This window comes from Trichoplusia ni, chromosome 2 (assembly GCF_003590095.1).
Source record: "Trichoplusia ni isolate ovarian cell line Hi5 chromosome 2, tn1, whole genome shotgun sequence".
Lineage (NCBI taxonomy): Eukaryota > Metazoa > Arthropoda > Insecta > Lepidoptera > Noctuidae > Trichoplusia > Trichoplusia ni.
Genome location: NC_039479.1, coordinates 23,215 through 38,200, shown reverse-complemented (window position 1 = coordinate 38,200; position 14,986 = coordinate 23,215). Strand labels below are relative to the sequence as shown.

Genomic DNA, 14,986 nt, shown 5'->3' with positions numbered 1-14,986 from the left:
GAAAACCTTTACGACCTTATCCATCTATACTCCATACCAGATAAACAAAACCTCACCATTGTCCCTAAATCCAAATACCTAGCACTGGGAACCAACGAGTACTCATACCTGGAGGAAGACTGCAAAAAGATCACGCACGACGTCCAACTCTGCACATCGCTGAATACCCAACCTATGGAGAACTCTGAAGACTGCATAGTAGCTCTTATAAAACACCAGAGCACAAACTGCACACGTGCCAGAATGAACCTGAAACAAGGCAAGATCCAGAGACTAGAAGACAACAAATGGCTTATCATCTTGAAAGACGAACAAATCCTAAAATCGCGCTGCGGAAGAAAATCCGATTATAAAAAGATGTCGGGAATATATATCACTGGCATGACAAGCGATTGTCAATTAGAAATATTCAACCAAACACTGAAGACAAACACTGATACTATAACAGCCGACGAAATCATACCGCTTCCTAGCGAAACCACTATTCTAGAAGGGAACATTCGTTATAACCTACACCTTAAAGATATATCCCTGGATAGCATCCACGAACTGATGGACCAAGCTGAAACATTCAACAACCGATCATTGACTGGCAGACTATGATGATCACGCCAAGTTGGTCAACACTGGGACTCTACTTCATTCTGATAGCCATTACCATCTGGAAGCTGTGGCAGTGGAGACAGCGACGACCGAAATCGGAGAGCGAGAGCCCCGAGAACACTAGCACCGAGGACGCTGCTGGAAGCTGCGGGACGCGCTTCTGTCTTAAGGAGGGAGGAGTTAGGCAATCGCCTAATGTGCGTAATTGCTGAATGCACATCGGATGACTCCGTGCGTCATCGCAGAAACTGCACTATTGCAGATTTAGCAATAAGTTTAGTTAATAGAAATATTATAATTGTAAATTAGTCTTGTAGTACATTTCAAGTAATAAACATTGTTTTAATTAAATAAATCTTTTTTTAATAATTATCTCGTTCGCCGTAACTTAACTCGATCTATAACAATTTATGGATTATAATTTAATAGTGCAATAGAATTTAAATCCTCATTTTAATTTCTACGTGAATGTTTTTAAATTTTGTCAACTTAAATTGTTTGTCACGTACATCTTAGGCGTGGTATAACACCCCGAATGCAATGCATCACGCTTGCACACGAGGGGGTGGGCACGTGTGCCAGGCCAGCGCGACCAATGGCCCGTGCTATGGAAAACGTGCACCGAATTATAACGTAACGGAGAACGAAGGAATAGACGGACTGGAGATGGTGATCAATAAGAAAAATGTCAAGACCTGTGTAATCGAATAGTGTAATACAATTTAGTTAAGGGATGTGTTCCAAATAAAGCTATAATTCAAATTACACGCTTAAGTGACACTTTAACAAAATCGCTTTTACCATTTCATTAGCAAGTCATTTAGTTGAAAACATTTCCATGGCGTTTGACATCTAAAAAAGTGGACGACATTATTGCAAACATTTTCTTCATTTTAAAATTAAGTTGTATGGTCTATTGTCCAGTGATTGGGTTCCGTCGCCTACGGTTTCATTTCACTAACAATAGTTCCTAAATCATTTAGAACCGGTACGGAGACGTCTGGGTGGTCTCGCGCGACCAGGATGCGCACACGCAACAGTTTATGACGTATTATTACAAGCCTATTGATTCAATGTAAACGCAGTATAAACTCCGCGAGGTTTATTTCTACAACCTCGGCCATTAATAACATTATAGAACTGTCTAGCTGCCAATAAGTGGCACTCACTACCACTCATTAGTTAAACCACCACCTCTGGCATGACTGGCAACATATGCCAATTACATACTATATCATATTACCTCCTTTGACAAAATCACCAGTGTGAATCGTACAAATTAAAATGGTGCATACTCAATTAAAGGAAAATTTACTTTATTCAAACGTAATAAAGGCGAAAGTGTGCGCAAAATAAAATGGTTTCCAGTAATACCATACAATTTAATGAAGTAAAAAAAGTTTTTGTAAGATATAAACGTGGTGCGTTGCGTCTTTGGGCCAGTTCTTGCCAAGATGACGTCCAAGTGTTGTTTGTTGCTGGTTGTCATGGCGACCGTCGCCGGCTCGGTGATGGGCACCGCCGAGGTGATGAGCCACGTCACCGCGCACTTCGGGAAGGCGCTCGAGGAGTGCAGGGACGAGGTAAGTACATAAAACATGTTATTAACAATTTAAAATTATATTTGCATAATTAAATATCAAAAAAGAACAGCAATAATCATTTTCCTCATGCTCATCATGCGTAATTCCTCCTCATATTATTACAAAAAAAAAATAGCCTTAATCGTTTCTTATCCAACTTTTGCGAATCTATGAATCCTATCACCTATACCTCATAGCAATCCGTTAAAATCCACGTTATCGCCTTCAGTCAGGGTTGTCTCCGGAGATCCTCGAGGAGTTCCAACACTTCTGGCGCGAGGACTTCGAGGTGGTGCACCGCGAGCTGGGCTGCGCCATCATCTGCATGTCCAACAAGTTCTCACTGCTGCAGGACGACTCCAGGATGCACCACGTCAACATGCACGACTACGTCAAGAGCTTCCCTAATGGTTAGATTGATTGACAGATTGATGAATATGGGATTATACGGGTTTACGTCTGCTTTAGGAAAAATGATAACGTGAGGTGAAGGCGATGATGTAGATGTTGCAGATATATAATAGACAATCTAACTAATAGAAATCTATTGCCAGATATATCACTGCTGGGTATGGATAGTCTTAAATTACAATTTAGACATTTTGACTGCTTCTATTCACAGTAGGCGTATAGCCGATAGATGCACTAAATCCGTTCACCAAACGGCGCGCTTGTAGATATTGTTAGAGAGTTAGTGAACCGTACCGACCTAGGTATGCAAACTAGGCAATAACAAACGATTCTAATGCCATTTACATTTCTTGTACTAATGACTCGAATTCCCAACTTTCAAATAATTCGCAGAAGTGATTCGTTCACCGTTGTTACTATAACGTTAGCTCCATGCTGAGTTATGGTGGTTGTTGACGTAATTTACGTGCATGCGACTAAAACAAAGGTCACGCGATCATTCCCCGTGCAATCTGTCGCACTCATTGTTTTTTGCTGAATTTATGACTGAACTAACGGTTAAGTTAGGCTGCACTAAATCCTTTGATATAAAACCTCAAAGAAAAAAGCTAACTATAAAAATGTATAATAAAATATATTTAAAACAACACTTAGACACAACTAATCACATCCAAAGATTAAGTGATGTAACGGATTTCTCACGCGTATTTATCGGGTGTGCCCGATTAGTTTCGGACTCAACCGAAGTCTTTAATCATGAGCAGACGCGGCGGCCGAGGTCGCGAATACAACCGATACAACGTTACAACAAAAATGTTCAAAGATTTCTTAAGAAGATAAAACAGTTTATATTTTCTGTGGTAAATTCAAACTTAATTACACTACAGAGGTTTGCGGAAGCATACAGGAACGAAACGATTGCTCAATAAAAACCCAGCAAGTAGTCGTCGAAATATGATATCACAGAAATAAAAAAACCAAAGATATTTCTTACGGTTTCCTTTGATTCTAGGCCACATGCTCTCCGAGACCCTGGTGACCCTGATCCACAACTGTGAGAAGCAGTACGACAGCCTGACGGACGACTGCGACCGCGTCGTGAAGGTGGCCGCCTGCTTCAAGGTCGACGCCAAGAAGGAGGGCATCGCGCCCGAGGTCGCCATGATCGAGGCCGTCATGGAGAAGTACTGATGATGTACCCGAGCGACTGATGGACAACGACTGGATATTGTGTTAGACTTAGTGAAGCAACAAGAAAATTATAAAAAATAAATGCGTTAAGTAAAACTGTTATATTATGTATTGTAGTTTATTTCTTACTATATCTTCCAACGACCATTTTGCCGGAAAATTATTTTTTTACCCAGAAAATATAAAAATTAGACAGTTTCGATTACAATATTATACAAGCAGAGTAATTATTTTAAAACTTTATGAATTAACAATTGCCATGACGCAAAAACAAATGACGTTTGAGGTGGCGAACAAGCCTAAAAACTCATTCATAATTTTTAATCGATTAGACGTTCTTAGAAAAGTCTGAGGGAGTTGTCATGGTGTACAACAATCCTTACCCTTAGCCTAAGTAAAAGCAGAGATCTGAGTAAAGCAAAGAGACGTCAACAAGACGTAAAATTATACGATAAATAAATTATAGGTATTCCGTCATGGCTCAGGATAAATGGTATGCATTATAAAAGACCTATAAACATTCTCGCTACTTATCAGTCTATGAATATGATATCTACCAATATATTGTCTTCGGTACCTTTACGTTTGTATCCCGGAACCTCAGGGAGTACCGTAAGCGTGTTTCGAGTGGTCTGTTACCGAAGCTGTTGTGGTGCGCCGTGCGGTCTGCCGGCAGGCGTACTGCACTGTTACTTTAAATTATAATACGGATCTATAAGAATAATACCTACAAGCCTGTTAATATTATATACTTGGCTTGGCCCTTTTTTATGTTTCCAGCTAGGCTTATGGCTAGGTACAAACAAACTATGCAATTTAGACGCATGTGTAAGCTACGCTAAGTCTACGGTATTACAACAAAAGGTTGTCATGCGAATTAATTACTTTTAAGAGAAAGTCGTATTGACTAGGAATGACGTCACAGTTGAAGCTTTTGGTAAGCTGCTACGTAGTATGCTTATATGTAATATCTAAGCGTAAGTTATGTATTTAATGGACGGCTTCCTATGATATTATGTCACATCAATCATAGCGAGCATATTATGTGGTTAATTAATTATATTGCATGGATTACATTAATCGATCCATGTAATTTATCTGAAGCGGAAGAAAGTCTAAACCGATTTATTGTTACTGGTTCTTATATGTAATTACACCTTGCTATTAACTTTAGTGCGAAAATACCCCTTAACATTCATTCCCAGAAATCATCACAAACTCATCGTAATTCTGAAATTCCTTGAATGAATCCTACTCTAATTAAAACACGCGACAAATCGTTTGTAATTAATGCCAGATCTGTCATTAGCACACGATGTAGGCAGCAATTAATACACTATAGTGCGATATAAACTTGTGTGGATGAGGTGTCGAGACAAACACAGTCAAGCATGATGTCGGTGAGGCTGGTGCTCGCGGCGGCTCTGTGCCTCGTGGTAAGGGTCCACTCCTCGCAAGATGTCATCAAGAACCTCTCCATCAATTTCGCGAAACCCTTGGAGGCTTGTAAGAAGGAGGTGAGGGGATTTTGTACAATTTGTCAATCAAATCATAATTGTATTATGATAATTTTCATCAAATTTTAACGCCAAAAGTTTTATATCGTCATCCCTCGCGTACCATTATAGATGGACCTCCCAGACTCCGTGACGACAGACTTTTACAACTTCTGGAAGGAGGGCTACGAGATGACAAACAGACAGACAGGCTGTGCCATCCTCTGTCTGTCCTCCAAGCTGGAGCTGCTGGACCAGGAGATGAAGCTGCACCACGGGAAGGCGCAGGAGTTCGCGCAGAAACATGGCGCTGGTGCGAAACATTTGCTCTTTGTTAAATAAGCTTTAGAAATTAATTCATGAAACATCGGGTTGTTTAGACAACGCGACACAGAAAAAGACGATAAAGTTTAGGTCCCATAACACTGTGATATCTGTTTCTTTAAATGTACTTGAAAATTGCCATCGTGGCCCAAAATTCAAATTAGATGGATCACTTAATATCATCGGTGGTCTACACGCCTGCACAGATTAGGGAGTTAGTTTAAATATTGTCCTTTATATGTACACGCAACGTGTTATTGAGTTAGCGTACGACACGAGGGGGAACGATCACAAAATTAAATGTGATTCGGCGAATTTTCCGAACTGTTGACGTGGAAAATTGTTAAGAAAGTGCGACGTCATGTGTGAGGGAAAATAGCCGTAGCTTTTGGCTGGGTTATGTTTAATGAGAATCTTTTTGCAAACCAGAAAAGAAGATCAGTGAAAAGAGGTTTTATGTAGCAGAAATATTCAATTCTCGGCCTTTTCTTAAAGCACATAAGTGACATAAGCTAATCTAATGATTGACTACACAGACGAGGCTATGGCGAAGCAGCTGGTGCAGATGATCCACAGCTGCACGGAGTCGACCCCGGACGTGGCGGACGACCCCTGCATGAAGACCCTGAACGTCGCCAAGTGCTTCAAGGCCAAGATCCACGACCTCAACTGGGCGCCCCCCATGGAACTCATCATTGGAGAGGTCTTGGCTGAAGTTTAGATATACCTACCCTGAAACTGAAATCTTACATGTTGCTTATTATGATTATATCTTCTTTCTTTCTTCAAACTTATAAAAAATAATGAAAAAAATTACCAATAGATACGTAATTTGGATTAAAAATTAATGTTGTTGTAACGAAATTCATGATTTGTTATTGAAAGATACTCATTACTTAATTGTCAGTGAAAATCATTCGTTATTTTTCTTTCTTTAATTTTTATTTTTGCATCTAAAACTGATTCTCCATTTATCTTTTATTTTTGTTCCTTTACTAGTTACTATTAGTTTTAAAATGTTAAGACTTGGCGATTTATATGGACTCCTGATTTTTATGTTAGTTATCCTATGTTACTCCGTATGACATAAGGTTATCGACTACCTCGCTAGTTGCTGCTATGGGACTGGGCAGGGTTTGTGTGTCAGCATACAGTACATTGTATTATGGTTCTATTAAATAAATGTACACTAAATTGTTTTGTTTTATTGTTAAGATCTTAAATATACGAAATTCATTGAAGCAAATGGATTTGATCCTGTCTTTGCTTATTAGCGATAACCAATTGGTTGAGATCACACACCTGAGTCGGGGTGCATTTGTGCAAGTGACTTGAAATTTTGCCACACAAGGACTAAATTAGAAAAACGTCTTGAACAAAAAAGTTTTACGTTTTACTGATTTCGGCAACGAATTACTTTATCTTAAATACAACAGCAACCCGTAGGCAGGCTTATACAAACATTCCACAAATTAAACACTTCGGTTAATCCATTGAGAGCATAACGAACAGTTTCTCGCGGCTCCGCTAAACACCATAAACCAATTTAAAGTTCATTATCTTGCGACACATCAAGCATAAATTCGATTAGCTAACAATTAGTGAAACAAGTTGACCAATTCCGTCGATTTCAATGCCAGACATCAGAAGGTGCTTCCTGATACACCTTCATTGTAAGCTGACTATGGGCAATATGGAAATATGGCTGCTATTTTTGTCTTTGCTGATATGCGTTACAACAGACAAAGAGGTGTCCGTGATGAGGGAGCTGAGCGCATCCATCGGTGATGTTGTGTTAGAGTGCCAGGCAGAGGTATGTAGGCTGATGAAATATAGCAAATGTTTTGATAACTTTCCTTTTTGTAACCTTTCTCTAAGTTGTATTGAGATCGGTTTCATCACCCTAGATCTTAATTTTAAAAACTGAACGACTGGTCGTTATTTGAAGGCATTCTATCTTTGGCTAACTTTTTGAACTTACCAATAAACTGAAGATTTCTGTGACCACCTTTACTTCTTACGGTAAATCCAGATGCATTTCAACAACGACATCATCCATGACTTCCTAAACTACTGGAGTGAGAAGAACGAGCTGGTGGACAACGACATGGGGTGCGTAGTGCTGTGCGTGCTCGTCAAGATGGAGCTCATGGACCAGGGCGGGCACGTGCAGAAGGAGGAGACCGACGTGTTCCTCAGGGCTATGGGGGCTGGTGAGTGTTCCTCTGAACTAAATGTTCACCAGCGTGTGAGAAGAAAAAAGAAGAAAGAGATACTATCGTTTATAGGAGCACTCAATGTTGTCATGAGATTCGTTCAATCTATGAAAATTGTGTATGCATCTGCATATTGAGTCAAGCTCAAGCGTGGTTTAGGTCAAGAGTTTTTGTTCAGTCCTGGTTCATGATTATTGCCTTTAGCGTTTTTTACATACAACAGTTATGGAATTGACGAATAAATAAATTCATATCGTAGGAATAGCTCTTACACCATATAAAATTCACTCTGTAAATTACATTTACTATTTACATTTTTTAAAGACACCAGCGCCAACTCGTCGTGAGTATTTTCAGTTTTCTTATGAACCTTGACTGAGTAAAGTCAAGTTATCCACATTTCCAGACGACAGAATCGCCGCCAAGGTAGTGGAGCTGTTTGAGCTGTGCCAGCGCGCCACCAGCGCCATCAAGGACTTGTGCGACTTCGCACTGCAAGTGGCCAAGTGCTTCCGCTTCGGCATTATACAGCTGCATTGGGCGCCGCGATACGTCAAGCCCCAAACTGATGCCCTTAAGAGGAAGAGGGGCAACAGGACTAATGAAAATAACATGAAACGAGTTGATCAGTATATGAGTAATGGAAACGATGCCAAGCCGTTTAGGAGGCGAGGCCGCCAGGATTATAGAGGACGACGTCACAATAAAAAATCAAGACATTAATTTTGATTTCATGTTGAGTAAAGATCTATATTAGAAAATGAGTTGTTGTTAGTTTATCCTACTGCAAAATCCACGTAAAATCCAACTGCTTTAGTATCGGCAAAATGCCTCTCTTGTCTTGTCTCTGTTCCTTTCATGTCAAAGCCGGCCTCATTGTATGCGTTTAATTCACCCCGCCGCCACTAGACACGGTTATTTAAAATATTCCATGTAACACTACATTAAAGCCAAGTGCAATTAAGTTACCACTAAGTTGTGCTATTTAGCGATCGTGCGAAGATAATAATAACCAACAATTAACACGAGCACAGCAACACATGATTAGCAACAGGGTATGCATTACAACTGACGGGTTTTAACACCAGATCACAATTACGTGCCAGTCAATAATTACCGGTATATAAGACACAAAACTTTGGATCATGCGATACTGTGACTGTCGGGATGGGACTTAGTAAGGTGTTCCTTGCGTTGGTGGTGTTGGCAGCAGGTTTGACGGAGATAAAGTCGTCTAGAGATGCCATGAAGTATATTACTTCAGGATTTGTTAAGGTCTTGGAGGAATGTAAACGTGAGGTAAGTTAAACATTTTATTTGGATTTAGTTCAATTGTGTATTCTACAAAATCGAGACAAGTCTTAATACTTAAGCATCAAGTGGCGGCTATTCATTGTGCTTTAGATAGCTCTCTTTTATTTACATCAGAAATAGTTTTGTTATTCGTTTAATATAATCAAACCTTAAATTCTTGTAGTTGAACATGAATGACCACATAATGGCGGACCTGTACCACTACTGGAAGCTGGACTACTCGCTGCTGAACCGCGACACCGGCTGCGCCATCATCTGCATGAGCAAGAAGCTCGACCTTATGGATGCCAACGGCAGGATGCACCACGGAAACGCGCAGGAGTTCGCCATCAAACATGGCGCTGGTTCGTTAACAATTCAAATTCATGTAAAAATGTTATGCATTGGAAAACCTTCCAATCACTATAGAATTCCGAAAAATCAATGAGTATTTGTTTTTCAGGAGATGATATTGCATCTAAAATAGTGACGATAATCCACGAATGTGAAAAGAAGCACGAACGTGATGATGACGAGTGTCTTCGGGTCCTGGAGGTGGCCAAGTGCTTCCGCACCGGCATCAGCGAGCTGGACTGGACGCCCAAGGTCGAGGTCATCATGGGAGAAGTCCTCACTGAAATATGACCTATGTAACCACTGAAGAATAAATGTTTAATGATTTTAGTTAGTTAGTTTTTTTTCTGGAATGAGTAATATTTATAAAGTGCGTTTGTTATTTTAATTTGATTTTGATCAAGAATCGTCTACGCAATTACTGAGATTTTAAATCCTCAGTCTTTTGACGATCTTAGACCACCTATCCCATCTCTACGCGACTAAACACATGACCCCTGCACGACCTCCCATTAGCCATACTCACCCATAGATAAATTAGCAAACCTTTAAAGGTTAGCCACTAAGCTACCGCCTGCACCATCCGTCTCCACAAAACTGTCTGCTGGACAGACGACGTTAGTTAAACACCGATCATTTAGTTTAGAATGGTCTGATACAAGAGTAATGTGCGAGTACAATTCCTCGTCGCCGTTTACAGTGCCTTAGAAGGCGTTAAACGTTAGCCTTTCTCTTTTACATCGCCATTCGCTATGTAATAGAAATGAATGTGATCAGTCGGCCATATTGTATTCAGGGGAGAGAAAAATATTAGAGTGCCTCAAGATACTGCACTTTGTCTCCGTAACTTGTTGGTTACTGCGATGTAAAGATTAACGTGAAGTGATCGAGATAGTGGTATATCATTATTTCACGAATTATTTCTAAAATCGGTCTCCAGTATATTACGATTATTCAGGCATATTAAATCTACAGCAATTGTGTGATATTATTTTAGTTAACGATGTATGTATTTTATTTTTAATTGCATCAATGGATACCAAGTATCACATGTGAACAGAGTGAACCAGTACAATGAAGTTTCTTCAAATCCGCCGATTCTTCCATTCAAAAGCACATTAAAAAGCTGTCCATCGTAGATAACGCTGTCATCTCTAAATCACCAGCTCTGTCCACATTTTCTATTCCATCAACCCTTAAACAATACAGCGGTCTAGGTAAATCGTTTCACACGGGTTAACCCTGCGCCGCCGCCTGCCGCCGCCTGCCGCCACGTGAGAGCCGGTGCGGGTTAATTGCGCCATAACTCGGAGCTATCGCCGCCATTACGCGACAGCACAATCGCGGCGTGCGCCTGCGCATGCACCTAGCTCGGGAGGTGCCAATGGGCGCCTACAGAAGGTGCACACTCACACACCCGGGGTTAGGAATCGGTGATCATTATTTGTCCGATTATAATCAATGGCTTTCTTTAATGACTTTCTACGTTCTGAAAGTGCTCAAAGCAGGAGTATTTGTTTTAACTATTCTAATCCTAAATCTAAGTGTTTTGTAAATGGCACTAATTGTTCGGTACCTTGAATATTAAATTTAGCAAAACACTCCTCCTTCCCAGACTGAAACTGGAATATATGAAGTGCACACAAATTCGTAGCATCCATCACTTCTCTTAAAATAATAGCAAAGACGATTCAACAGAATTGTTAGAAAAAAGATTTTCAGGCGTCCACAAAACGACATTATAACGACAGCACACCTCTGAAAAACTCCTTATATTCTACACTTAAAGCAACCAATTCAACAACCAATGAAGTTTATGATACTTCTGCTTCCCCTGCGCAGTGCCCTAAGCATGCAATGTTAATCGACCGGTGATGTAGTGATACCATCGCAAACAGATTTACTTTTGTACTGTTATCGTGCCAAAAGGTTCCTAAAGGTTACTTACCTGTGTAGAACTAGCCTAAATATGGCGGAAACAGCTGCTGTTTCGAAGTATTTAGATCATGTTTTGACAATGGTGTATCACGTCAAAACTATTTTAGCGTAAAATCTTGCTAATATATAACCACCCCGATGTCGACGACTTTTTTTTGTTTTGAAAACGAATCCTGCTATTCGGAATTAAATTCTTGTGTCACGGGGCTTTCACAAACATTCAAATCAGATGCACAAATACACCCAGACTCAGGACAAGCATTCGCGGATCACAAAAATGCTTGTTCACAGTGAGTTTGGCGTGACGACCTCAACTCAACCAGTCCTGAGTTCACAAACTCTACACCTCAAACGGCCGAGGCTCACGAACCTGCTGACAAGCTAATTTCCATCTTCACCTCCTAATCATTAATCAAAGCGTTTCCTCAACAGCCCCGCAACAAGCTCTCCCATTCTAAATCCGTTTTGAAGACGTGTTCGCGAGGGTTCCGTACGGCGCGAGCAAACAATACGCGCAGTTAAATCTATTTGAGCGCGCAACGCACCTGAGCCCCCGACGTTATTTACTTTTATTGTGGATCCCTAACTGCGCAGAGAAAGTGTAGAAGTATAAGTTACGTAGAATATTAAACCTAACAGTTCATGTGATGTGATCATTGATATATTAAAAAAAAAAACCTTTTTTAAAATATCAATGGGTGTGATTTACGTATCTCTAATTTAATATCTGATTTCTAAAACTTTTATATTATTTTTGCATTTAATTAAGGACCAATATTCCCGTCATAAACCTGAAATTTTAGATTTTTTTGATATAAAAATTACGAACTTATTCACTGCACAATATCTCTTAGCAATATAACGTATAAACAATTGATTTACACAAAACCATTTCAGGAGATTTTCCTGAAAATTGTTAAAGGCGTTCCTAATACCATTCGTTTTTAGTAAGCCTTCTGTTTTTCTCCCGTATAGTTGAGAGGGTGTGACTAGAATGGCGTATTTTTCCCTTATTTATAATTTTATTTGTATTTGTCGGCGAATATCGTCGCATCGACACAAGTGAAGCAGCTGCGGGTTTATTACACATTCTGTAGACACGCCGGCTTATTGAATCCTAAGTGTTATGTTCAGGTCAGGACACTGTACTGTTTATAACTTTATTCAACTGTTTTTAGTGGACTCTATGTTTGGATAGATTTAGGGCACATTAAAGCTGTATGTAGTTTGTCGTTAGATCATTTTTTGTCAAAACATAATTGCAGCGATCGAACCCGCAATATTTTACATTGTTCATTCGTGTGGTAAACTATATCACGCAGTTACCACAATAATTACTTAAGAAGGGTATTGCATTTACTGAAAACATATAATTATTAAATAACAATATTTAATGTATCTTCATTTCTGGTTGCCACCTCGTGCGCTAGAATAATACTCAATACATCAGGCGTTATGCCCTACGGTATCTTCACGATATGCAGAACTGAGCTAGTTTTAAACCTATTGAAAATCAACTAACGTCTTATCAATTTTTCTTTTTCATATTTTGTTTTACTCTCTACTTATAACAGAAAGTACAGGATGTTCGGTAAAGTGCGGATAAGCGGGTACTCAATCATAGTGGCTTTTCAGAGCCTATACTTAAAGAATCGTCCGCCTTTTCGTGTTTTGTCAGTCTCTTTGTATATCGCACCATACCAATTATAACAGGCGTAACTATGTCTCTGTATTGCACAAACATACGATAAGAATTCTCGCATTTGAAAACTTACGAAAAAACTGCAAAACAGATCGTTTTTGTACATCAAACACGGAATGTTGGATGAAATTCGATGAAGCTTTAGCATTGGTCTAAAGTAGATGAGTGTATAATTGTGATAAATAAAACAATATTAACAGTCAAAAGTTTTACTATTGACTTAAATTGCATGCAAACAAAACATATTAGAGCTGCCACCACGTAGACACTGGATACCCACTAGACTTCAGTAAGTCTACATTACTAATTTACTATTCACCCTTTACAACCCAAAACCAGGAAAATCTGTTTCTTGCCCTGTCATCTAGTTTTGCAGTCTTTTTTTTTCATTTATTTCTCAGCTATATCCCCTACCTTATTTATATTATCAATCAGTCCGATTTCATGCATCTTGGTCTTGATCTGGGAGGTTGAGACCCGAGTTCTATAATTGTAATTGCGGAAGAAAGACAGCACTCTGCAAGGGGTAGAGCGGCATCTCTCTTCTGCAATAGCAATAATACAAGTTTTGTTGCCCTAAGAGGTGGTCCTCCCAGGTCATCGATTCGGTCAGCTCGCCCTAGGCGGCGGTCATGACCTCTTCCATCAAGTTCTCCATGTTGGGCGCCCAGTTGAGCTCGTGGATCTTGGTCTTGAAGCACTTGGAGACGTCGAGCACCCTGACGCACTGGTCCTCGGTCTCGTGGTACACCTTCTCACACTCGTGCAGCATCGTCACCAGCTTCTGTGCTATGTCGTCACCTGGAGTTTTAATTTGATTTGTTACATCGGAAATATCATTTTTTATGTGTAGGATTAGTTAAAAAAAATTGTTGGTTAGTCTTATTGGTTCCTTCGCTTGTTAACTCCTGACCACGGTTATTACGGCACACTCATGGTTCACTTTATTGTTAATTCTAATAGTTGAACAGATCCAATTTAATTCTGACCATCTTAAACTCAGTCACTACATAGTATAATTTGCCCAAGGTGGCTGATAGACAAGAAAAGTAAAACTACTGACTAGCTCCGTGCGTCTTGGCGAACTCAGCGGTGCGTCCGTGGTGCAGGCGTTTGTCATCGCCCACCAGATCCAGCTTCTCCGACATGCACAGCACCAGGCAGCCGAAGTTCCTGTCCAGCAGCTGGTACTCCTCGCGCCAGAAGTAGTACATGTCTTGCAGAACACTCTCGCCCAAGTTTAACTTGTAAAGATAGATTTTTTCGCGGTTCATTTAAACTTTCTTAATAAACGATATTTTGGCACTTTAGGTATATTATAAAAGGGGTTTATATCCTATCAAAAATACCTATATGAGTTATATCTTGAGCGACTTTTTGTATCCTAACTCAAGTATCCTAAAATGATTAATACCGTTATTTAAAAAAACTCACTTCTTTTCTGCACTGGTCTACGACTTCAGTGAAGCCGGTAGTCATCTTGGTCATCAGCACTTTGGACGCCAGCACCTCACTTGACAACAACGCCGCGCAGACGAAGCACAACACCCGCCATCTTGAGTCCGCCATCTTGTCTGCCAGCTATCTGTTACAAGTTCAGTAGGCTTTGCCTTTTATACGAGGTTTAATTACCAGCTGTCGAGGGCGTGTCTGATGGTATAGTGGTTTCAGCTGTCAAACTGACATGATTATGGGCAGCAAGTCATAGTTAATGCGAGCTAATTTGTCAAGGAAATGTAGGTTTTCTTAGAACACCATGCCTGTTAATAGAAACGTTATTAGTAGTTAGCGCTTTGTTTGATCTTCATTAATTACTGTACATCTTCTAGAATTATGACCAGTAAATTTGACAGTCCTCAATTATGATTTTCGATT

The 14,986-nt window shown here is 39.9% G+C and overlaps 5 protein-coding genes across 5 annotated transcripts; 4 read left to right on the top strand and 1 right to left on the bottom strand.

Annotated features, from left to right (window-relative positions):
* Positions 1 to 1,522: 1,522 nt before the first annotated feature.
* LOC113501925 (general odorant-binding protein 2) lies at positions 1,523 to 3,890 on the top strand. Its single transcript, XM_026883243.1, has 3 exons — positions 1,523 to 2,186; positions 2,416 to 2,596; positions 3,610 to 3,890. The coding sequence occupies exons 1-3, from the start codon at positions 2,058 to 2,060 to the stop codon at positions 3,786 to 3,788; spliced, it is 489 nt and encodes a 162-aa protein (XP_026739044.1). The 5' UTR covers positions 1,523 to 2,057; the 3' UTR covers positions 3,789 to 3,890.
* Positions 3,891 to 5,150: 1,260 nt separating this feature from the next.
* Positions 5,151 to 6,381, top strand: LOC113501933 (pheromone-binding protein). Its single transcript, XM_026883256.1, has 3 exons — positions 5,151 to 5,305; positions 5,417 to 5,597; positions 6,145 to 6,381. The coding sequence occupies exons 1-3, from the start codon at positions 5,180 to 5,182 to the stop codon at positions 6,327 to 6,329; spliced, it is 492 nt and encodes a 163-aa protein (XP_026739057.1). The 5' UTR covers positions 5,151 to 5,179; the 3' UTR covers positions 6,330 to 6,381.
* A 901-nt stretch (positions 6,382 to 7,282) lies between these two features.
* Positions 7,283 to 8,547, top strand: LOC113501214 (general odorant-binding protein 1-like). Its single transcript, XM_026882287.1, has 3 exons — positions 7,283 to 7,421; positions 7,641 to 7,821; positions 8,231 to 8,547. The coding sequence occupies exons 1-3, from the start codon at positions 7,293 to 7,295 to the stop codon at positions 8,545 to 8,547; spliced, it is 627 nt and encodes a 208-aa protein (XP_026738088.1). The 5' UTR covers positions 7,283 to 7,292.
* A 270-nt stretch (positions 8,548 to 8,817) lies between these two features.
* Positions 8,818 to 9,823, top strand: LOC113500916 (general odorant-binding protein 1-like). The gene is made up of 3 exons (XM_026881867.1): positions 8,818 to 9,123; positions 9,302 to 9,482; positions 9,581 to 9,823. The coding sequence occupies exons 1-3, from the start codon at positions 8,992 to 8,994 to the stop codon at positions 9,760 to 9,762; spliced, it is 495 nt and encodes a 164-aa protein (XP_026737668.1). The 5' UTR covers positions 8,818 to 8,991; the 3' UTR covers positions 9,763 to 9,823.
* A 3,182-nt stretch (positions 9,824 to 13,005) lies between these two features.
* LOC113500915 (general odorant-binding protein 1-like) lies at positions 13,006 to 14,901 on the bottom strand. The gene is made up of 3 exons (XM_026881852.1): positions 14,546 to 14,901; positions 14,175 to 14,355; positions 13,006 to 13,912 (listed from the first exon to the last, which is right to left on the bottom strand). Exons 1-3 carry the CDS (start codon positions 14,678 to 14,680, stop codon positions 13,731 to 13,733), a joined length of 498 nt encoding a protein of 165 aa, XP_026737653.1. The 5' UTR covers positions 14,681 to 14,901; the 3' UTR covers positions 13,006 to 13,730.
* Between the last annotated feature and the right edge of the window lie 85 nt (positions 14,902 to 14,986).